General features: G+C 41.1%; 2 protein-coding genes across 5 annotated transcripts in view; both read left to right on the plus strand.

Moving 5' to 3' along the window:
* The window catches only part of LOC118388382 (disabled homolog 2-like), a 29,331-nt gene extending 17,090 nt beyond the window's left edge, over window positions 1–12,241 (plus strand). Inside the window, exons 1-10 of one of the 2 annotated variants that reach the window (XM_035777386.2) lie at window positions 801–2,235; window positions 2,594–2,709; window positions 4,565–4,710; window positions 6,847–6,945; window positions 7,696–7,827; window positions 8,103–8,192; window positions 8,357–8,404; window positions 8,612–8,674; window positions 8,854–8,923; window positions 10,756–12,241. In XM_035777386.2, the coding sequence (XP_035633279.1) occupies window positions 2,613–2,709; window positions 4,565–4,710; window positions 6,847–6,945; window positions 7,696–7,827; window positions 8,103–8,192; window positions 8,357–8,404; window positions 8,612–8,674; window positions 8,854–8,923; window positions 10,756–11,153 (1,143 nt within the window). In that variant the 5' untranslated portion in view covers window positions 801–2,235; window positions 2,594–2,612 and the 3' untranslated portion in view covers window positions 11,154–12,241. Of the gene's footprint in view, window positions 1–800; window positions 2,236–2,593; window positions 2,710–4,564; window positions 4,711–6,846; window positions 6,946–7,695; window positions 7,828–8,102; window positions 8,193–8,356; window positions 8,405–8,611; window positions 8,675–8,853; window positions 8,924–10,755 lie in introns of those variants that run through there. The other variant, XM_035777407.1, reaches the window with a different exon arrangement.
* A 65-nt stretch (window positions 12,242–12,306) lies between these two features.
* Window positions 12,307–23,233, plus strand: LOC118388367 (FYN-binding protein 1-like). 3 transcript variants are annotated; one of them, XM_035777357.2, is made up of 14 exons: window positions 12,307–12,459; window positions 18,528–19,179; window positions 19,540–19,636; window positions 19,820–19,917; window positions 20,157–20,194; window positions 20,348–20,373; window positions 20,621–20,756; window positions 21,028–21,190; window positions 21,346–21,511; window positions 21,903–21,966; window positions 22,158–22,320; window positions 22,550–22,580; window positions 22,728–22,768; window positions 22,976–23,233. In XM_035777357.2, exons 1-14 carry the CDS (start codon window positions 12,457–12,459, stop codon window positions 23,017–23,019), a joined length of 1,722 nt encoding a protein of 573 aa, XP_035633250.1. In that variant the 5' UTR covers window positions 12,307–12,456; the 3' UTR covers window positions 23,020–23,233. The 3 variants fall into 3 exon arrangements, with proteins under 3 accessions (XP_035633250.1, XP_035633269.1, XP_035633259.1); XM_035777376.2 differs by lacking the exon at window positions 12,307–12,459 and adding an exon at window positions 12,746–13,073; XM_035777366.2 differs by lacking the exon at window positions 12,307–12,459 and adding an exon at window positions 17,169–17,564.
* The last annotated feature ends 156 nt before the right edge of the window (window positions 23,234–23,389 follow it).

The raw sequence follows: 23,389 nt of genomic DNA on the forward strand, positions 1-23,389 counted from the left end.
GGCTTTAGCAGCAGAGACAGAGGAGGAAAATGTAGAGAGGAGGGAGTGAAAGGATGCCAGGTCCGCATGGAGGCGAGTTTTCCTCCATTTCCGCTCGGCTGCCCGGAGCCCTGTTCTGTGAGCTCGCAATGAGTCGTCGAGCCACGGGGCGGGAGGGGAGGACCGAGCCGGCCTGGAGGATAGGGGACATAGAGAGTCAAAGGATGCAGAAAGGGAGGAGAGGAGGGTTGAGGAGGCAGAATCAGGAGATAGGTTGGAGAAGGTTTGAGCAGAGGGAAGAGATGATAGGATGGAAGAGGAGAGAGTAGCGGGGGAGAGAGAGCGAAGGTTGGGACGGCGCGATGCCATCCGAGTAGGGGCAGTGTGGGATGTGTTAGATGAGAGCGAGAGGGAAAAGGATACAAGGTAGTGGTCGGAGACTTGGAGGGGAGTTGCAATGAGGTTAGTGGAAGAACAGCATCTAGTAAAGATGAGGTCGAGCGTATTGCCTGCCTTGTGAGTAGGGGGAAGGTGAGAGGGTGAGGTCAAAGAGGAGAGGAGTGGAAAGAAGGAGGCAGAGAGGAATGAGTCAAAGGTAGACGTGGGGAGGTTAAAGTCGCCCAGCACTGTGAGAGGTGAGCCGTCCTCAGGAAAGGAGCTTATCAAGGTATCAAGCTCATTGATGAACTCTCCGAGGAACCTGGAGGGCGATAAATGATAAGGATGTTAAGCTTGAAAGGGCTGGTAACTGTGACAGCATGGAATTCAAAGGAGGCGATAGACAGATGGGTAAGGGGAGAAAGAGAGAATGACCACTTGGGAGAGATGAGGATCCCGGTGCCACCACCCCGCTGACCAGAAGCTCTCGGGGTGTGCGAGAACACGTGGGCGGACGAAGAGAGAGCAGTAGGAGTAGCAGTGTTGTCTGTGGTGATCCATGTTTCCGTCAGTGCCAAGAAGTCGAGGGACTGGAGGGAGGCATAGGCTGAGATGAACTCTGCCTTGTTGGCCGCAGATCGGCAGTTCCAGAGGCTACCGGAGACCTGGAACTCCACGTGGGTCGTGCGCGCTGGGACCACCAGATTAGGGTGGCCGCGGCCACGCGGTGTGGAGTGTTTGTATGGTCTGTGCAGAGAGGAGAGAACAGGGATAGACAGACACATAGTTGACAGGCTACAGAAGAGGCTACGCTAATGCAAAGGAGATTGGAATGACAAGTGGACTACACGTCTCGAATGTTCAGAAAGTTAAGCTTACGTAGCAAGAATCTTATTGACTAAAATTATTAAAATGATACAGTACTGCTGAAGTAGGCTAGCTGGCAGTGGCTGCGTTGTTGACACTACACAATCAAGTCGTTCCGTTGAGTGTAATAGTTTCTGCAGTGCTGCTATTCGGGGGCTAGCTGGCTAGCTAGCAGTGTTGTTTACGTTACGTTGCGTTAAAAGAACGACAATAGCTGGCTAGCTAACCTAGAAAATCGCACTAGACTACACAATTGTCTTTGATACAAAGACGGCTATGTAGCTAGCTACGATCAAACAAATCAAACCGTTGTACTGTAATGAAATGAAATGAAAATGTGATACTACCTGTGAATGCGACCGGGTTGTTGAGTTCTATTCAGTAGACGTTGGCTAGCTGTTAGCTGTTAGCTAGCTAGCAGAGTCTCCTACGTTAAGGACGACAAATAGCTGGCTAGCTAACCTCTGTAAATTAAGATAATCACTCTAAGACTACACACTCTAAACTACACAATTATCTAGGATACGAAGACAGCAAAGACAGCTCTATATTATACATTATGGGATATTTTGTGTAGATTGCTGAGGAAGAAATGTAAGAATGAGGCTGTTATGTAACAAAATGTGGAAAAAGTCAAGGCGTCTGAATACTTTCTGAAGGCACTGTAAATGCTGTATACTCTGTGTATGAGTAATATGGGAAATGGGCTGACATTTTCATTCTATTTAATACATGGTAAGACTGGCTTAGCATTGCTACACTAGTTTAGCCCTTATGACCTTTCTATTGTTACTTCTTTCATTACTGATGTCAATATCACCTGAGAGATTATGCTGTTGGTGGGAATTACAGCAACTCCGTTGAAGAGTTCCAAAGTATTTTATTGCAACGCCAGCGGATGTTAATACATCACCAGTGAGGTATCTTTCTGACCTTTGGCTCCAAGACATTTCACACGGCTTTGAGGCTCGAGTCGAGCCAAAGAGTTGAAAGGAACAACATCCTTAGCAGGTGAGATGTATGTCTTTCTCAAGGCTTGGACAGGGAGAAAGAGATTTACATTGTTAAATGACTAATGAAAGGTTTTTCCTTTAATGAGGTTTGTTGAAACTATCCTTTGTGTATGTTTATATTGCAAATGTTCTAATTACTTATAAGTACAGCTATCTACTTTTAGCATTTACCTAGACTGAATTCATTTGCCCAATCTCTACTTTTTTGGCAATGTCCAGGTTTCGGTCTAAAAATGTGAATACCCCAGTACACCTAGCATAACGTGTAGCCTTCCACTGAATTACATATGATGTGTTTTTGAAGGAGATTGAGCTTCTCTCGTAATATCTCTATCCTCCATTACATTTCTAAACAGTTGCAAGCAGCACATCATTATGGAGACAGACCAAGAGGCTTGCAAGGCAGCTGCGAGCTGTCCAGTTCCAAGCCAAGGACCCGTCAAGACTGGCTGGCTGTCCTCCAACAAGAGGGGTAAGGGACTGTGTCCATTCTAAGTATCATGGGTCCCATCTACCACTGCTGAAATTAATCTAGTTTCTTCTGGAAAGTAATTTGTCAGAGTAAATAGATGTTTTTTCCTGAAATGTATTTTTCCATTACTTCTGGCAGTTAGCATGCATATTATTACTGAATATTACGTAATACTACTTGAATGCTTTACCTAGTAGTAGGGTATTTACAAGAGGCTGATAGATGGCTCTTTAGATTAATAAACTGATAAATTACTGGTCTTTGAGGGTTCCTTTCCTTTCCGGGACACAGAGTTAAAATTAGTCCTGAACTAAAAAACTATCAGTGGAGATTCTAAACTGTGTCTGGCAAACTGGCCCTGAATGTCTTAAAATCAACATCACATTTTATTGGTCACATTCACGTGATTAGCAGATGTTATTGCGGGTGTAGCGAAATGCTTGTGCTTCTAGCTCTGACAGTGCAGTAATATCTAACAAGTAATATCTAACAAATTACACAACATATACCCAATACCCACAAATCTAAGTAGCAATGAATTAAGACTATATACATATGGATGAGTGATGTCAGAGCGGAAATGACTAAGATACAGTAGAATAGTATAGAATACAGTATATACATATGCAATGAGTAATGCAAGACATGTAATCATTATTATGTGGCTAAGATACCGTGGGATAGTATAGATAGAATACAGTATATACATATGAGATGAGTAATGCCAGATATGTAAACATTATTAAAGTGACTAGTGTTCCATTCCTTAAAGTGGCCAGTGATTTCTAGTCTATGCCTATAGGCAGCAGCCTCTAATGTGCTAGTGATGGCTGTTTAACAGTCTGATGGCCTTGAGATAGATGCTGTTTTTCAGTCTCTCATTCCCAGCTTTGATGCACCTGTACTGACCTTGCTTTCTGGATGATAGCAGGGAAAACAGGCAGTGGCTCGGGTGGTTGATGTCCTTGATGATCTTTTTGGCCTTTGTGTGACATTGGGTGCTGTAGGTGATCTCATTGGGTGTTTCTGAATTTAAAGAAAAACTTTAAGGCAAACACACGACTAGGAGAATCTTAGCCAAAATGTAAACATAAATGTTGTATTTACTACATTGTTTTTTATTCATAAACCTCAAAAATATGTAAAAAATTAACCAATAAGAGCAAAGTTGGTTTATGCTGCCATAAAATGCCAATTTGATCATTCTCACAAATAAATGCTCAAAAAATGTGTACTTGACACTTCTATGCAACCAATGTTTTGTAGAATCCTCAAGTCTTAGTAGAATATGGTACAAAGTTGTTAATTGGCTATAATACTAAAGTTGTCTGTAATGAGATTTGAACATGCAACTGTTGGGTTGCAGAGTTGGGTTGCCAGAGTTTCGAGATATTTGTCCACCCACCCATCCACCCTGACCAACCACCATACTTTCATTTTTGCCTTAAGTAACCTTCTGCCTTATGCAACCATAGCAAACGTAACATATCATACCATTTTGAGTGTCCCGGATTGTTGTTTACTATGTTACATCTAGTCTATGAGACCAGGCATGTTAAAAATCCAACCTTTGTCACAAATACACTCTCTCTCTCACCCATAAACAGGTAATTGCAATTCTAGGAAGCATGAAAATAAAACATTGACTACGAGGCTACAAGGATTGTCAGGAGCTCTTTCTTGGATGAGCCAAATGCTGCCTCAGCATCAGCATAGACACTATAGTACTCACTGTCTGTGGGAGCAACCACTAACTCCCTGACTGACTCATGTTGTGGTGGGTTAAGTCCAATGGCCCTGTGGTTAGTTCCACTGTCTTCCCCGTTATGCCTCATTTACTCCCTCATGTTCTCAGGCCCCCCAGTAACCAAGCTGCCATCTGATGGGACCTTTCGTTTCCAAGGAGACGGGGTTCGCTATAAGGCCAAGCTGATTGGCGTGGACTGCGTCCCAGTAGCCCAGGGAGACAAGATGTGTTTGGACTCCATGATGAAACTCAAGGTAGAGCAGACTGTGGGAAAGAGTCCACTCTATTTCTTACTGTACATATCCATTTCAGGAAGTAGCGATGTTAGATGTGTCATCAATCACTAGAATGAGGACGTTGTGTGGTCATTTAGCGGCAGGTATTATATGAGAAAATTATGTTCTGTTCGTTTCCAAAAATTTCTTCGACAGCTAGTCTTTCTGGGGTCCGACACATAATGAAAAAGACACATATATATATATATACACACACATATACACACACATATACACACACACACACACATACATATATATATATATATATATATATATATATTATATATATATACATACACAGTTGAAGTCGGAAGTTTACATGCACTTATGTTGGAGTCATTAAAACTCATTTTTCAACCACTCCACAAATTTCTTGTTTAACAAACTATAGTTTTGGAAGTGACACAAGGAATTTTTCCAACAACTGTTTATTTCACTGATAATTCACTGTATCACAATTCCAGCAGGTCAGAAGTTTACATAAACTAAGTTGACTGTGCCTTTTAAACAGCTTGGAAAATTCCAGAAAATTATGTCATAGCTTTAGAAGCTTCTAATAGGCTAATTCATATAATTTGAGTTAATTGTAGGTGTACCTGTGGATGTATTTCAAGGCCTACCTTCAAACTTACTGCCTCTTTGCTTGACATCATGGGAAAATCAAAAGAAATCAGCCAAGACCTCAGAAAAAGAATTGTAGACCTCCACAAGTCTGGTTCATCCTTGGGAGCAATTTCCAAATGCCTGAAGGTACCACGTTTGTCTGTACAAACAGTAGCAGCCGTCATGCGAAAAGTGCACATCAGTCCCAGAACAACAGCAAAGGACCTTGTGAAGATACCTTGTGAAAGTATGTCTATCCGCAGTAAAACGAGTCCTATATGGACATAACCTGAAAGGCTGCTCGACAAGGAAGAAGCCACTAAAAAAGACAACCTATGGTTTGCAACTGCACATGGGGACAAAGATCGTACTTCTTGGAGAAATGTCCTCTGGCCTGGTGAAAGAAAAATATAACTTTTTGGCCATAATGATGATTGTTATGTTTGGAGGATAAAGGGGGAGGATTGTAAGCCGAAGAATACCATCCCAACCGAGAAGCACGGGGATGACAGCATCATGGTGTGGAGGTGCTTTGCTGCAAGAGGGACTAGTGCACTTCACAAAATAGATGGCTTCATGAGGAAGGACAATTATGTGGATATATTGAAGCAACATCTCAAGACATCAGTCAGGAAGTTAAAGCTTGTTCACAAATGGGTCTTCCAAATGGACAATGACCCCATGCATACTTCCAAAGTTGTGTCAAAATGGGTTAAGAACAACAAAGTCAAGCTATTGGAGTGGCCATCACAAAGCCCTGACCTCAATCCTATAGACAATTTGTGGGCAGAACTGAAAAAGTGTGTGCGAGTATGGACGCCTACAAACCTGACTCAGTTACACCAGCTCTGTCAGGAGGAAGGGGCCAAAATTTATCCAACTTATTGTGGGAAGGTTGTGGAAGGCTACCCAAAACGTTTGACCCAAGTTAAACAATTTAAAGGCAATGCTACCAAATACTAATTGAGTGTATGTAAACTTCTGACTCACTGGGAATGTGATGAAAGAAATAAAAGCTGAAATAAATCATTCTCTCATTCTCTCTTCACATTCTTAAAATAAAGTGGTGATCCTAACAGACCTAAGACAGGGAATTCTTTACTAGGATTAAATGTCAGGAATTGTGAAAAACTGAGTTTAAATGTATTTGGCTAAGATGTATGTAAACTTCCAACTTCAACTGTATATATACAAAGCTGGTAACTGAGTCAGGTTTGTAGGCCTCCTTGCTCGCACAAGCTTTTTCAGTTCTGGCCACATTTTCTAAATTTACTTAAAAATTACTTGTGTCATGCACAAAGTAGATGTCCTAACCGACTTGCCAAAACTATAGTTTGTTAACAAGACATTGGTGGAGTGGTTGAAAAACTAGTTTTAATGACTCCAACCTAGGTGTATGTAAACTTCTGACTTCAACTGTATATACACAACTAAAGGCATACCAATTTACATTCACATTTTTCTCAATTGTGTGTGTGTGTTTGTGTTTGCATGTGGGTGTGAACACAGGGCCAGGAGGTGGCAGGCAGGAGCCAGGGACGACACAAGCAGAGGGTGTGGCTGAAGGTGTCCATTACTGGTGTGAAAATCTTAGATGAGAGGACTGGGGTAAGTCAGTGCTGATACTGCAAGACTCCACAAACAGAATTTAATGGATATATATTTAGAAATAACTGCCCTTTTTTCCAGCACGCAAATGTATATTTATGAAAAATAAGTGGGAGGCCCACAGAAGATAGGATGGGAATACTGTCCAGGTAAACTGAGAGGATGTAGGGGCACTAAACTAAGGGCTTTAATGTCTCTCTTAGGCACGATAACATGAAGCAGGACATAATCATATCCTATCAGATTTAATTATGAGGAATGGAATTGAGTTCTGGGAAGATATATTTTTTTAATTAAAAAAGATTATGGACCTAATCCAGATTTGTTGGGATATGTAATGCTGTAGGTAATATTGTGGGCACATTGATATTATAGATAATATTAAGAACCATTTCAGAGAAATTGCTTCTTTTTCAATTGTATTATTTATTATATATCATGAAAAATTACCATGAGAGAAACCAGCCTTCTGCTATTTTGAGGTACAGCATATCAATAATAATGTTTGAAAATGACAGATATCCCAAAATCCTGACCTTCAAATTGCTACCTTGTCCTTTTCTCTTGAATGAACTAGTACATTCTTAGGATGGCAGAGGGCCATATTAGAACACTAACCTTCGCCTTTACACGGATATCACCACTTTCACCAAGAGGTGCTCTCTAGTTGCAGACGACACGATGTTTACATCGCTGACTGTCTGGCTGCTATATCCATCCCACTGTCGTCCCATTGTGTTCACAATATAGGTTGTGGAGTATGACCATGAGAGGGGGAAGATAAACTCCCTGACAAAGGATGAGTCAGACCCTAGAGCCCTCTCCTACATCTACGATCATGAAGGCACCTACACTCTGTTCTACATCAAGATGGCCAATTTGGTAAGGGGTTTTGATCTGATCCAAAGATCCAGAGATGATCCATAATCGCAGTAAATACATATCTTGTTAGTACAGTATATTAATTATGAGTATGTCTTTTGGACATGCACCATAATTCTGTCTGGAATTCAATCATTTTCAGGATTTATAGAAGATTTCAACTCTGCACTTTCAAAAGTGTGTTTAATTTGTACAGCAGTGCAATGATTGAATTCTTGGCTAAAATCCTATATCAAATCAGAAGTGTAATTGACTTTTGGTTTCTTATGGAACAGGCTGACCCTGTCCTTGATGATATCAAAGAAGTCTGCCAAAGCCCAGTAACACAAGAGGACCAAGTCATAAAGGTCAATAAACCAGTAGAGGTGAGGATAAACTACACTTACTGTTGTCCAAAGGCTTGTATAGGCAATTTCTTCTGCTAACCATTTAGGGATGTCCTGGTATATATATACATATGTAGTCTCTATAATGGCCTGGGTGCCTTTTCATAACAACCCCTTGCTTCTCAATTATTATGTGTCTCTAGAATGCTGTCGCCTTACTGCTTCTTGATGAGAATATAGCTTCTCCAAAGGTAAGGAGAGCGAGTAACTGCAGAAGGCCTCTTCCTAATATGGAACAAACCAATGTTGTAGTTTTTGTATGGTAAAACCAAGTTAGATAGATTGAGATAATATTATTGCATACTCAAATATTCTAGCTACTGTACATCATCTCAATTGCCAACATGAGATATGTAATGAGATCATCTTTGGACATAATGTTAGCTTCTCATTTGAAGGGCCTGGATGACTTGGAAATGTTAAATTCCATGCCTAGCTCTCCGTCAGGGCAACCAAAGCAGGTAATGGACACATTTGATGGTCTTTTATCAACTTTAACAATTTCTATGGTTTTATATGGTAGGCCTAGGCAAACCCACCAGTCATTAACTTTCAGCAGGTGGCAGACTTGTTTTTTGTGAATGTTACATTGAGCAGCGATGACAGAATCCTGTCTACTTGTTGTGGTTTGTTCCCACAGATCTCATCCAAGGACGAGCTGATGGACATCTTCTCTTTCCCCAGTCAAAACTCTGACATGAATCAACCAGGTGAGTTATTACCCAGCAAACATATCATGGTTGCCTCTACTTTCTCAGAATGTTAACGCTTCAAAAAGATACAAGTGGTAAAAAACTTCCCAGATGATAGAGGTTTCCAAATATGTTTCTATTACATCACTAATATGTCACCTTTGATATAAAGAAAATGCAATGAAGGGGCAAATCTGACAAGTATCCTAGTTTTTGAAAGAACTTTCATGGGATATTCTAATGATAACCTTTGCTGCCTGAGGGCCATGTTGGGACTCAACCTGGTCTCAGAAAATTTCGTATTATTCTGTATATAAATCCGAGATATACATTTAGTATGATATGTTTCGTATGGTATGTATTAATTTGTTGATGTCTATCAACCATTTCATATGATATGTTACGAATTACAATTCGCATTATATGTTAAGAATTATAAAAATGCACAATATGTTACAAATGAGCTAAACGTACTATATGTTACTCATTTACAAAACGTATGATATGTTATGAATTTTAGCTTGGTGCTAGTTGGCCAACGTTAGCTAGCTAGCTAACGTTAGCGAGGCTAGGGGTTAGGATTAAGGTTAAATTCAGGAGTTTAGTGTTAAAGGGTTAAGGTTAGGGGAAGGGTTAGCTAAAAGGATTAGGGTTAGCTAACATGCTAAGCAGTGGTGGAAAAAGTACCCAATTGTCATACTTGAGTAAAAGTAAAGATACCTTAATAGAAAATGACTCTTGTGAAAGTCACCCAGTAAAATAGTACTTAAGTACTGGTTTTACATATAGTTAAGTATCAAAAGTAAAAGTATAAATATTTCAAATTCCTTAAATTAAGAAAACCAGACAGCACCATTTTCTTGTTTTTTAAATTAACCGATAGCCAGGGGCACACTCCAACACTCAGACATCATTTACAAATTAAGCATGTGTGTTTAGTGAGTCCACCAGATCAGAGGCTGTATGGAGGACCAGGGATGTTCTCTTGATAAGCAGGTGAATTTGACCATTTTTCTGCCCTGCTAAGCATTCAAAATGTAACGAATACTTTTGGGTGTCAGGGAAAATGTATGGAGTAAAAAATACATTATTTTCTTTAGGAATGTAGTAAAGTAAAAGTTGTCAAAAATATAAATAGTAAAGTAAAGTACAGGTACCGAAAAAACCTACTTAAGTAGTACTTTAAAGTATTTTTACTTAAGTACTTTACTCCACTGATGCTAAGCAATTGCAAAGTAGCTAAAAAGTAGTAAGTGTTTGAAAATTTTCTAATTAGCTAAAATTGTCTGTGATGAGATTCGAACTCCCAACCTTTGAGTTACTAGATGTTCGCCCACCCATCCACCCTACTGTTGCTTTTGTCTTAAGTAACCATCTCTCTTATGTAACTATACCAAACGTAACATATCTTGCTAATTGTATAATCCCGGATTTATATTTACTATGTTATGTTTAGTCTATGAGACCAGGCTGTGGGACTACACTACAACATTACCTAAATTCAAGGAATGTTGACTGTTTGCTGGGTAGTAACATTGGAATAATAAAAGTCATATCATTGGCATTGTAACATGGCTTCATTTCAACCCTTGACTCATTAAGAATTTAGGCAGAATTCGAGATGTAAATATCCATCCAGACCACCACCACTAAACAACCTGCTTCTCTGACATACATGTTTTAAGCTATGTCCACATTGTAAGCGGACAATAATTACATTCTAGTTCATATGCCCAGTGCAATAATAGACTCTAATCCTATTTTTTTAACCGGAAAGTGTAGCGTGGACATAACTAGCATCACAAGGAGAATGCTTTGCCACTTTTAATATACCTTCTGATTTCTTCAAGGATCTCCACAGTCTCTGTCAGTTCCTCAGATATTTCCCACCTTCCCTGGTCAGCCGATCGCTGTTGCGTCATTCAACTCACCTCCTGTTTCAATACCTTGGTGTCAGCAAGGGCCCCTCCCAACTCTCTCACCCAGCTCAAATGGATCCTGGGGGGCTCCGGCCCCCTGGCCTTCCCAGCCCAACATGACTGGATGGATCCCGGGGCCGGGTGGCATGATGCCCTATGGAGGCCCCCAGCTGCAGGGGTACGGAGTGAACCCACAGCCAGGGGTTATGTGGGGTCAGAACACAATGAGCTTTCCCACCTCTGCCCCAAACTACACACCCTACAGGGCAGAGGGACTCCAGCAGCAGCCCGGCTCTCCTACCACCAACAACAAACCAGCCCAAGGATGAACTGGCTTAGAGAGCCAATGAAATGTCCCTGTTGTCTTCATGTCTGTATGCTTGGCATTGTCAGGGTCGGATTACAGAACGGGCAGGCAGGGCATGACCTTCTATGCCCCCTGATGTTCCGGGGTCCCCAGATAGCATATTCTACCAAAATGTGTAGAATTACAGAAAATGTGCTTTAAAACTGCAACCTTTTCTCTCAGCCTCATGGCAAAATGTGAACAATGGCATGAGATGAGCTGTAAAACAGAATATTCTTCTCTCTGACCCATGGCAAAAAGTGTAGAATTGCAGGAAATTAACTTTACAACTGCAAGATTTTCTCATAGCCTCATAACACAAGGTATAGAATAGCATTATAAAACTACAATTTTTTAAGGAAGTTAGCAGTTTTCCCATTAAAAAAAATATCTGGATGCCCAAAATGCAGTAGTCCGGCCCTGTGCGTTGTCTTTCAGTACTTAGTAGTACCTTTTCCATATGTATGTATTCCGTATTCCATTCCGTATGTATGAATCTGTTTACTAGGGTGCAGTTCTACATTGCTTTTGATAATGTACATTTGTGAATTTGAGCTCAACAGCAATTATATCTGTAGATTGTTTAGTAGACTTTACTTTTTTTGACAGGATCATTTAGATGAAGAAGTAAGACGAAAATTCAATTCAAATGCTGTAGTTTTGGAGGGATCTCACAGAGCTGAACTTGTTTACAATTCTGAGAATTCACATGAAAGACAAATTTGGCATTATTTTCAAATGTATTTTCTCCATCTATGTAAACAAGAAAGTGGTTATGTTTATGTTCTAGAAAGTGAACTCCATGCATGCTGTGGGTCTCATGATGGGATTAGTGTTCATAAATCATGTTTGTGTAGATATTTAAATCAAGTAATGAGGGTTGAATAGATTTGAGTATCTCAGCTCCATTTTGGATTAAATGGGTATTGGGCCTACTGATAATGTTAAAAACATTTTTTTTTAAGTACTCGTTTTTCAAGAGGGACATACACTTTGTAATGGTAATCATCAAAAGTCATGGAAATAAATTGTGTCATGGATGTCATAATAAAAATGCATATCTTACGGTAATATACTCTACAGATTCATCATCTTATGGTCTAAATGAACTCTTCCAGTAGCCTTTTTGTCACCCCCATCTATTTCCTGATTTAGCATTGGGGATATCCATTGAGAAACAGACCGAACAATATAGCGCAGCATGCTTAAATGGCACCCAAAATACGAGTTCAACATGGACCACTTAATTTTCATCTAAATTGGAGTTAACCTTCAAACGGACAAAGATGGTAAGATATCACTTAAACATTGATGAAAAGATAGAGAAAAACATGCAAAAGATTAATACTATTGGACAGCCTATAATAAAATGGGGATATACGTTTTCTGCAGCGTATTAATGGCTACGTTTACATAGGCAGACCCAATTCTGATCTCCACCCAATTATTGGCCACTGGTCAAAATACCAATTAGTAGAAAAAAATTGGGGTGCCTGTTTAAACGCAGCCTTTTTAGCGCATATTCTCACTTTCTCTGTAACCCGTCACGGTTTCATGTTTTTTTTGTCAATTATCGCGCTTCTACAAATACCTTTTTGTGATGGGGTTTCGATGTCATGGCATCCATAAACCACGTTAAACTTATTTACAAAGTGTTCTCATTTTTATCCATTTCGTGTCTGAGGTAGAATTCCGCACAGAGAGCAAGTCAAGTGCAACTATAGGCCAACCGCTGGCCAATCAGATAGCCCAGATCACCTTCTGCACAAGTTCCTCAAGCCATAGACTGTAAATATAAACCTTGAACGCACAGCAAAGCTGATACTGTGATAATTTCAAAACGTGTAAAGCCATGATTAGAGAGAGACTCAAAGAATACAACAAAGAGCTGCTGTTTTTATGAGTAAGTTCATGTTTAAGTTGTTATTCAGCACTGTCAACTTTGTTCAACACTTGTATAAATCATAAAATGCACTTCAGACTGACCATCAGATCAGTCCATAAAAAAAAACGATTATATTATTATGCTCACTTGGATGTGTCTCATAAGTAATACAACAAAATATCTAATCCCATTGTGATCATAGACCTACAAATGATTAAATATAATTTCAAAATGGTCTGAGAAGAACAATATTGGCAGGACAATTCAAGTATAGCCAATATGCAGTGATAATGTATTGGCATTGGCGATTTTAGCTTGTATATCTTGGTGGGGCAAACTCAATTCTTTGGGGTGGGGGGTGCATGCCAGCAAAACCACAACACAGCAATAAAAAAATACTGACAATTGAGATGTACAAACTATGGTAAAAGGGGAAGACGAGCGGATAAGAGGCAATCCGTAATTTCGATTAAGACATTAATGAGCGAGCTAGGATATACACGTAGCCAATATAACTATTTGTTCAGCACATTTGAAATTTAAATTCAGAACATGGACCGTTCTTACAGTATTCTCCCTGAACACCAAGTCAGAACCGTATGATAAATAATGGGGACATATAAGCAGACAATGAAAGCTCTTACAATGTTCGATGATGACATTTCTCTAAAACAGGCTATAGGTTAGGCTACATGTGCACCACCAAGTCAGAACAGTAGGGGGAAAGTGACCAAATTATTAGGATAAGGCACATGTCTGGTTCATCCTTGGGAGCAATTTCCAAATGCCTGAAGGTACCGTGTTCATCTGTACAAACAATAGTGCGCAAGTATAAACACTATGGGACCACGCAGCCATCATACCGCTCAGGAAGGAGACATGTTCTGTCTCCTAGAGATGAATGTACTTTGCTGCGAAAAGTGCAAATCAATCCCAGAACAACAGCAAAGGACCTTGTGAAGATGCTGGAGGAAACAGGTAAAAAGTATCTATAGCCACAGTAAAATGAGTCCTATATCGACATAACCTGAAGGCTGCTCAGCAAGGAAGAAGCCACTGCTCCAAAACCGCCATAAAAAGCCAGCCTACAGTTTGCAACTGCACATGGGGACAGAGATCGTACTTTTTAGAGAAATGTCCTCTGGTCTGATGAAATAAAAATCAAACTGTTTGGCCATAATGACCATCATTATGTTTGGAGGAAAAAGGGGGAGGCTTGCAAGCCGAAGAACTCCATCCCAACCGTGAAGCACGGGGGTGGCAGCATCATGTTGTGGGGGTGCTTTGCTGCAGGAGGGACTGGTGCACTTCACAAAATAGATGGCTCAAATGGGTCTTCCAAATGGACAATGACCCCAAGCATACTTCCAAAGTTGTGGCAAATGGCTTAAGGACAACAAAGTCAAGCTATTGGAGTGGCCATCACAAAGCCCCGACCTTAATCCTATAGACAATTTGTGGGCAGAACTGAAAAAGTGTGTGCGAGCAAGGAGGCCTACAAACCAGCTCTGTCAGGAGGAATGGGCTAAAATTCATCAAACTTATTGTGGGAAGCTTGTGGAAGGCTACCCGAAACGTTTGACCCAAGTTAAATAATTTAAAGGCAATGTTACCAAATACTAATTGAGTGTATGTAGACTTCTGACCCACTGGGAATGTGATGAAAGAAATAAAAGCGGATAAAAATAAAAGCGGATCACTCTCAATCACTCTCTACTATTATTCTGACATTTCACATTCTTAAAATAAAGTGGTGATCCTGACTTACCAAAGACAGGGAATTCTTACTAGGATTAAATGCCAGGAATGGTGAAAAACGGAGTTTAAATGTATTTGGCTAAGGTGTATGTAAACTTCCGACTTCAACTGTATCTCCCTGGTATATTACATAATTTATGCAGCAGCATACAAGACAATTTTGGACTCACCTTGTTGTGCTGTGCCCACTTCTAATGTAACTCGATGGTAGCACCCAAGGTGCTTGAATTTTCAAGCTCTCCCTGTAGATTCTGCGGTGACGTAGTGTCCCAATGAGTGACAGAACACTGAGCCAACTAGAGAACATTAGCTCCAAAAATAAAATAATAACAGGAGTTAGTTTTACAATAATAAAAAATGATTGAGTTAATAAAGCTGAATTGCTTTCTTGAGTAAGGCAGCTCCAAAATGCAAGTGTTTCAGCCTAGCTCAGTGCTTTCTGTGGTGGTGGGGCAGCCAGCGGAAAATACAGCGCGTAGGGGTTGGTAAACAGGTGGGGCTCAAAACAGGTGGGGCATTGTCCTGAATGATGGGTCGCCACTGTTTATTGGGCATAAACCTCATTGCTACAGAATTGTTTTTAAGTGGTTAATGTTGCTTAGGCTTAGTTTCATGTTTGAAAGAAATCTGAGCGGTAGATCCCGGCTTGCATTTTGACTTAGAAAGGGACCTTGGGGACCGCTGTTATATGGTAAAGACGAAAGAGTGACTTTCACATGCTGCCTACTCTGTGATACAATCATCACTTGTTTAGATGGGCCATGATTCATTTCACTGTTCTCTGATTCAGTTAACAAATCCAATTTACAAACAATGCTGCAGGTTAGAATATAATTTATCTAGATTTAGGTAGCTAAAGAACAAAATAATGTCCACTATTTTTATTTATTTATTTTTATTTCACCTTTATTTAACCAGGTAGGCTAGTTGAGAACAAGTTCTCATTTGCAACTGCGACCTGGCCAAGATAAAGCATAGCAGTGTGAACAGACAACACAGAGTTACACATGGAGTAAACAATTTAGCAAGTCAATAACACAGTAGAAAAAAATGGGCAGTCTATATACAATGTGTGCAAAAGGCATGAGGAGGTAGGCGAATAATACAATTTTGCAGATTAACACTGGTGATAAATGATCAGATGGGCATGTACAGGTAGAGATATTGGTGTGCAAAAGAGCAGAAAAGTAAATAAATAAAAACAGTATAAAAACAGTATGGGAATGAGGTAGGTGAAAAGGGTGAGCTATTTACCAATAGACTATGTACAGCTGCAGCGATCGGTTAGCTGCTCGGATAGCTGATGTTTGAAGTTGGTGAGGGAGATAAAAGTCTCCAACTTCAGCGATTTTTGCAATTCGTTCCAGTCACAGGCAGCAGAGTACTGGAACGAAAGGCGGCCAAATGAGGTGTTGGCTTTAGGGATGATCAGTGAGATACACCTGCTGGAGCGCGTGCTACGGATGGGTGTTGCCATCGTGACCAGTGAACTGAGATAAGGCGGAGCTTTACCTAGCATGGACTTGTAGATGACCTGGAGCCAGTGGGTCTGGCGACGAATATGTAGTGAGGGCCAGCCGACTAGAGCATACAAGTCGCAGTGGTGGGTGGTATAAGGTGCTTTAGTGACAAAACGGATGGCACTGTGATAGACTGCATCCAGTTTGCTGAGTAGAGTGTTGGAAGCCATTTTGTAGATGACATCGCCGAAGTCGAGGATCGGTAGGATAGTCAGTTTTACTAGGGTAAGCTTGGCAGCGTGAGTGAAGGAGGCTTTGTTGCGGAATAGAAAGCCGACTCTGGATTTGATTTTTGATTGGAGATGTTTGATGTGAGTCTGGAAGGAGAGTTTGCAGTCTAGCCAGACACCTAGGTACTTATAGATGTCCACATATTCAAGGTTGGAACCATCCAGGGTGGTGATGCTAGTCGGGCATGCGGGTGCAGGCAGCGATCGGTTGAAAAGCATGCATTTGGTTTTACTCGCGTTTAGGAGCAGTTGGAGGCCACGGAAGGAGTGCTGTATGGCATTGAAGCTCGTTTGGAGGTTGGATAGCACAGTGTCCAATGACGGGCCGAAAGTATATACATTGATATACATTGATCATCAGGATGTAGTGCGGAATAATCTGCTTTTCAGTTTGTAAATGACTCAATTAAGTGGAACATTTCAATTTGTACTCAAGCCATTTGATTGGTTGTTATTTGTCTGTGTAAAAAGTAGTGGTTCAGTCAGTGATGAGAGGAATCATTGATATCACCAGTTAATTATTTACAATCAGCATACTTGTAACGTATACGCAGGGAGTCAGGAAGCAGGTGCAGAAGGTGAGGGCATACTGTGGCAACCTTGGACCTCTCGGTGGTGGGGGCCCCTGTCTGATGGACGAAATAAAGATAGCACTGGAGTAGGAAGTCCCGTCATATTTGTCCGGGACAGACAATAGGGCATCGCTGACCTGGGCGGACTGCTGGATGAGCTAGGGGACTGGCTCTCTGGGACGAATCGGTGTGGAGGGTCCTCTGCTAGTTGGAGCTGAATCCTCTCGTGTATTGTCGAAGGTAGTGGAGAACATGGAGGACCTCATATATTACCGTACCCAGTTGAGCTAGCTGGTCATGGTGTTGACGGAGTAGGTGTTCCTATACGTCGACCATCTGGGAGATATCCTTAACTTCTGCTGCTTCCATATTTTCGTGAGGCAGTATTCTGTATTGTAAACACAAGGAGTCAGGAAGCAGGTGCAGAAGGTGAGTTTAATAATAATAAACATGAAGATAATATAAAACAGGAGAAGCGTACTGAACGTAACCAAAACCAATACTGCCTGATGACAGAGGCTACTGAGGGCTATTTGAAGGGAGAGTAATCAGAGCGGTGATGAAGTCTAGGTGGTTGCCAGGTGTTTGCCAGGTATGCACAATTTAATTAGATCTCCTATTTAATTAGATATTTGTTTAATCAGGTTTTTATTATTTGGAAACCAATTTTGCTTTAGCCTTTATACACCTATGCCATACACAAACTACACCTATATGTTAATGATATAACTCATTTGAACTCTTTCAGACAATTTTGGAATGTTCTATCTAGAGGCAATGCAAATGTCAAAGGGCACACAGTTCTGTTTTGAGTAATCAAGTGCTCGAGAACAATGCCATATAGGCTTCGTCTGTTGTGGTACAGAGACAGGTCTTTCTTATTTCCTCTGCGTGTCCCAATAAAAATATCAATAGCAAAACATGCACCTCATTGGCCCACTTATGACTGCGACTGCCATTTCTATGGCAACCACTGCAGAGGGATACATGAGGTTCGTAGGTATGTGGTTGTAGTTACTTCCTGCATCTCTTCATTGTTTCATTCTTCTAACCCTTAAATCTGCAAAGATCTCCCAATTCTTTCAGAGGTAACATTGATCATACAAGTGCATTGTCTGTGACAATCTGACCTACACTTGATAGCTGTGCCATGACCTCCATCTCAGAACATCTGCCCTAACTGGTTATATGGTAGTTTGGCTTGCATGTGACATGTGGTTTGGTTGCACCTACCATGTTAAATGTCAGTAGACCTGTAGTGTTTAGATGATTTGAAAGATTCTATTGAATGGATGTGTAAAGAAAGAGAGGTGTGTGGGGGTGGTTGCTCTGGTTTTGTTATTATTATAGCAAACTTCCTGCTTACGAACTAAGCAGCTCCATCTGTTTCAGGGGAAGAGTGTGGATGTTCGTGCATTGAGGGCCAGGTTCCATGCCAAGGCTGACATGGCAGGTAGTCGAGACAGCACTTCTCCAAAACCTCCACTGCGAGGATTTGGGAGAGGAGGCCCGAGGTTGGCAGACGTCAGTGTTACAGCAAACGGAGGGGTCCGAAATAAACTCATGCTTATGGTTCCCACACCACCACTTCCTGGATCAAGCTACTCCCCGGTCCTTCAGAGGCTACCACCACGACATGTAAGGGCTGAACTGGAGGGCATGTCCACCAGCCCCGAGCCTCATAGTGTCTTCCACCACCTTCCACCATCACACCGACCCCACAGAGCCGCCACGGAGCTATCCCTACCAGCACCCCCACCGACAAACATAGACCCACAAGGCAGGGTGAGAGTCACTGGGAAGCTTCTGCAGAACATGATGCTGAAGCATAAGGGAGTACACCCCGGCCCTACCAAGCCGACGCCCCCCTCCCTGCCCAGCCAGAGAAGTCTTACAGGGGTGACCCCCCTGAGAAGGGCCCTGCCCCCTGAGGCTCCCAGCCCCATAAAACCCAGACGGCCCCCTCACATCAACCTGCAGGCCCATCAGAGAAGCACCGGGGCACCACACCTCGCAGGGCAACCAGGGTTAAGGAAGAATGACGGTAAGCAGCTCGATTTCCAATGAAAAAGCACCCCCTCCATTACAAGTGTAAAAGGGGAAAACTGACTGAACACATGTATGGTCTTACTGTAAACAGCATAGTAGCACAGGAAAGTCATCTGTTCATTTACAACCTATCAAGGTCAAGTATGCTGTGCACCTTATCTGGTTACTAAGTTAAAACCTCTACATATCTCTCTCTAAAATATTTTTTCCCCCTAATATTCTGTAAGAAATGAATGACGAAAAGAGGTGCTCAGACTGCCGCTGCAGAACACTGCCCTGTAATAAATCTGTTAATATTTCAATCATTTCAGACCTACTGTAAACCTAAAGTGCAGGTTGTTTCTATTCTACTCAGGTGGCAGTAGTCAGTCTCTCCCAGGGCTAGTCAGTTCCTCTGGCCCCCCAAGACTTCCAACCAAGCCCAGCAGCCTTCCACGGCAGTGTACCCCAGTGTGAGTGTGCTCACTTGAAATGTCAAGTGTCGAGTGTTAAAGTGATAGTATGAACCAAGATTGGGAAGTCGTTCTTATATTTTGGCGTTACTATGTAGGCAAATGGTTACTGTACAGGAACACTGAAAAAGGTACATTTTCCACTTGATGTATTATTCCCTCTGATTCCTGTTGTCTCGTTAGACATTTCGAGGATGACCAGGGGGGATATGACGACGTAGGCCTTGGTGTGAAACCACCTCCCCTGCCCCTAAATCACCCAGGGAGCTGGGACAAGAGTGGTATGACTGAAAAGACCTGCTATTTAACCATGAACACATGCAAGAGATTCACTGGCTATTGTGAATTCAGTGCGGAATCAGGATGACTTGAGTTGACATGAATGTATGATTTATGTGAAAGCTTGTATTATGTACACGTACTGTATCTCAATCCATCATTCCATAATGCATGTATTTGACATGTTTATCACTTGTTCATGCATGTCATCAATTGACCTTTTCTGCTATTTCACCCACAGACTCCTGGAATGACAATAGTTCTTCACGAGTAGTTGAGGTAAGAACATTCTGTGGGAGCCTTCTATGTTTACCATCAGTGAGCATTCATGCAGAACACTGCTTCTGAATTACTTCTGAAATACTGTTCCTGAAAAACATGCTTTTCATCATGACATTTACCTTGAATCTATCTTTTTATTCCTGGCTACAGGGGAGCGATGGAAGTGATGTCTATAAGTAAGTGTAGTATAGCAATACAACTACACATTGTATGTTGAGTTCAAATATATTGGGTTTATGCTTGTCTTACAAGTAGACATCGCAATGCCTGTCATTGCACACTTGTAACAACCCATATCACAAGGCTAATGGAAAACATTTGAATAGTCCCATATCTGTTATAATATGTTTATATGGGCGTAAGAGCTGTCCACTGCAAATAGTATTACTGACCACTCATGTCTCTTTTCTTTTGAAATTTCAGAGGCAATGAACAGGAGGTGAAAAACACAAGTTCTGATAAGAAGAAACAGAAAGAGTTGAGGTGGCAGCAAGAGCAGGAGAAGAGAAATCAAAAGAAAAGACTGGAAAGGGACAACAAATACAGAAAGAAATTTAAGGTGACGCACTACATTTCCATGCGCTAACCACTCACAAGTCCAGATATCCCCCCAAACAGTGACCTGTCTGTCATAACTCACTTGCTACATATGAATATCGAAACTCGTTTCAGAGTTTTGGATATTCTCTTTGTGTTATTATGAGTATGTTTGCTTAATATGGAAATACAGTAATGCATTACAGTAATGTAACAGAGATCGCATTCATCTCTGTAGGTTAGAAACAACACTTTACAACCCTCTGTATGTATTTACTTTTACCCTTCCACAGCTGGGTACTGGGGACATAGATGTCCTTCACATGGGCAGGGTTCGACACGACTGGCAGGGAGGCAAACATGATCTAAGTGTTCGGCAGGGAAACAGAGTGGAGATCATACGGGTTAAGAACAACCCCGATGGCAGGTGGCTAGCCCGCACACAGACTGGCACCTGTGAGTAAAACACCATTTAATTCCATAGAACTAAACAGCCCATATTTGTTCCGTATTTTAATACTAGTTCGATATGTGCTGTGACAACGTTGAAAACCACCCATGTTTGTGTACCTAAAGCTACCAAAAGCCAGTAATGAAGTGTTGCTTTGCAGATGGTTACATCATTAGCACGTGTGTGGATGTGGATTATGAGGAAGTGAAACGTAAACTCAAACTGTCCAGAGCGCCTGACCCCTCACTGCCACCACCACCACCTCCTGTCCGTTCTGAAGACAATGACATCTATTATGATGTTGACTCCTCAGGAAACATGAACAGGTTTCTCTCCCACACACAAATATGCAAATGCACCCCCCCCATCCAATAACTTCCTCCCTCCACCTCTTGTAAATGAGGTATTTGGCATTTGAATTTAATAGAAAAAAAGATGTACTTTTCAGATACACAGGAGGGTTAATCAGTTCCTTTCTCAGTCTGTGGTTTTTCTGAGTGTGGTGTTGCTTTGATAGCTTGCCACATTTGGCCTGTATGTTTACCTAAAACATGAAAATGGAAGTTTGTATACAGTTTAGCTTGTATGTCTGTTGCATAGAGCATGCATTGCACTGAATATAAGTAAAGTAGTTGCTAATGGCTACAAAGAAGAAATAAAATAAAGATAAAGTTGGCTACTGAAATAGGACAAAAACAACTTTTTTTTATGTTCCAGTCTAGATCCAGTAATGAGAGAGATGCTGGAGAAAGACGAAAAGGAATTTAGAAAAAAGTTCAAGGTACATATTTTGCTCTTCTTGCAAATCTTCCAAGAAAACTGTTGAAAATTGGCATTTGACGCAATTCATGTGCACGCCCTGAAAAGCTCGATCGCTCACTATTAGCCTACTCAACGACGTCATGCCATGTGACATTACCAAGTCGTATCAAAAAAAAAGAAGTAAACATAACTTTTATTTTGTTCTTTCAGTTTGAGGGACCGATTTTGGTGTTACACAGCATGATGGTTGACCTGAACGCAAGCATCAAGAAGACAGGAGGGACGGCTCTAGCTGTGGTTCAAGGAGAGATCCTGGAGGTCATTCAAGTCACCAGTGACAAAGAATCCCTGTGTCGGAACAAGCAGGGGAAATGTATGTGAATACATCACCTTCTAGTGACAAGTCTGTAAAAGTCCGTTTTATATCTGATTAGGCTACTGGGGCTATGTATGGTCGTAGTACAGCCAAAGATACTGGTAACAAACTAAAAGGTTTCCTCTTTTGTCTGTAGTGCAGCCAAATAATCAATAAGAGATTCTAGATACATTTTTCTAGCATGTGTCATTATTCTAATTGTTGCCTCATTTTCTTTCTCTCACAGATGGATATGTGCCCAGGGTTCTTCTACAGGCGTAGGTTTCTTATATATTTATTTAACACAATTATTTGGTCGATTATGAATCCAGAATCCCTGGTATTCAGTCACTGGTATCCTGTTTTGCTGTTGACAACTGTGTCATAATATTCTGGTTAATACTGTTTTCAATATTCCTTTTCAGGGAAGGGGATGATGTTTATGACGTTGTCGATCATATCACCGGTATGTTTTTTTTTTTTTTTTACATTTTACTCTGGTTTCTTGAAAGGGTGCTACGCAGGAACAATTACTGTAAATCAAGCTCGTGGAGAGACTATGACGTCATTGTCCTGGCCGGCCCGAATTCCTAGACATGTTCTGTATACTCAGTGAATATGCTTAGTAGGAAAAGCGCAAGACGATTTAACCCATTTCCTGGCCGCTTTACAGATATTTATGACAACGACAATGTCTATAATGACACAATCCACTGAAGCCCTGTTCCTTTCCTGACCAATGTGAATCACCAATACTGGACTAACAGTAATGCTCGTCTTCGATGGAAACACACACTCACTCCCTAAGAATTAAAAGAACAATCGGGGCATGAATGTTGTTTGCGGCAATTTGAAAACTATACTCTATGCTTTGTTCATGGCTGGGATTCTTGAGATTATTTGTTGAAAAATAAATACTTTTTTGTGAATATTTATTGTGTGTTATTACTAGAGGCGAAAGAAACACACCTATTTAGGAGAGGTGCTGACTAGCGGAATAGAACACCTGAGAAATTAAAGGAGAGCCGCACTCAGATGCAATAATTTAATAACCTATCCAACGTTTTGACAAACACGCTGTCTTCAT

Source organism: Oncorhynchus keta, chromosome 1, assembly GCF_023373465.1.
Source record: "Oncorhynchus keta strain PuntledgeMale-10-30-2019 chromosome 1, Oket_V2, whole genome shotgun sequence".
NCBI lineage: Eukaryota > Metazoa > Chordata > Actinopteri > Salmoniformes > Salmonidae > Oncorhynchus > Oncorhynchus keta.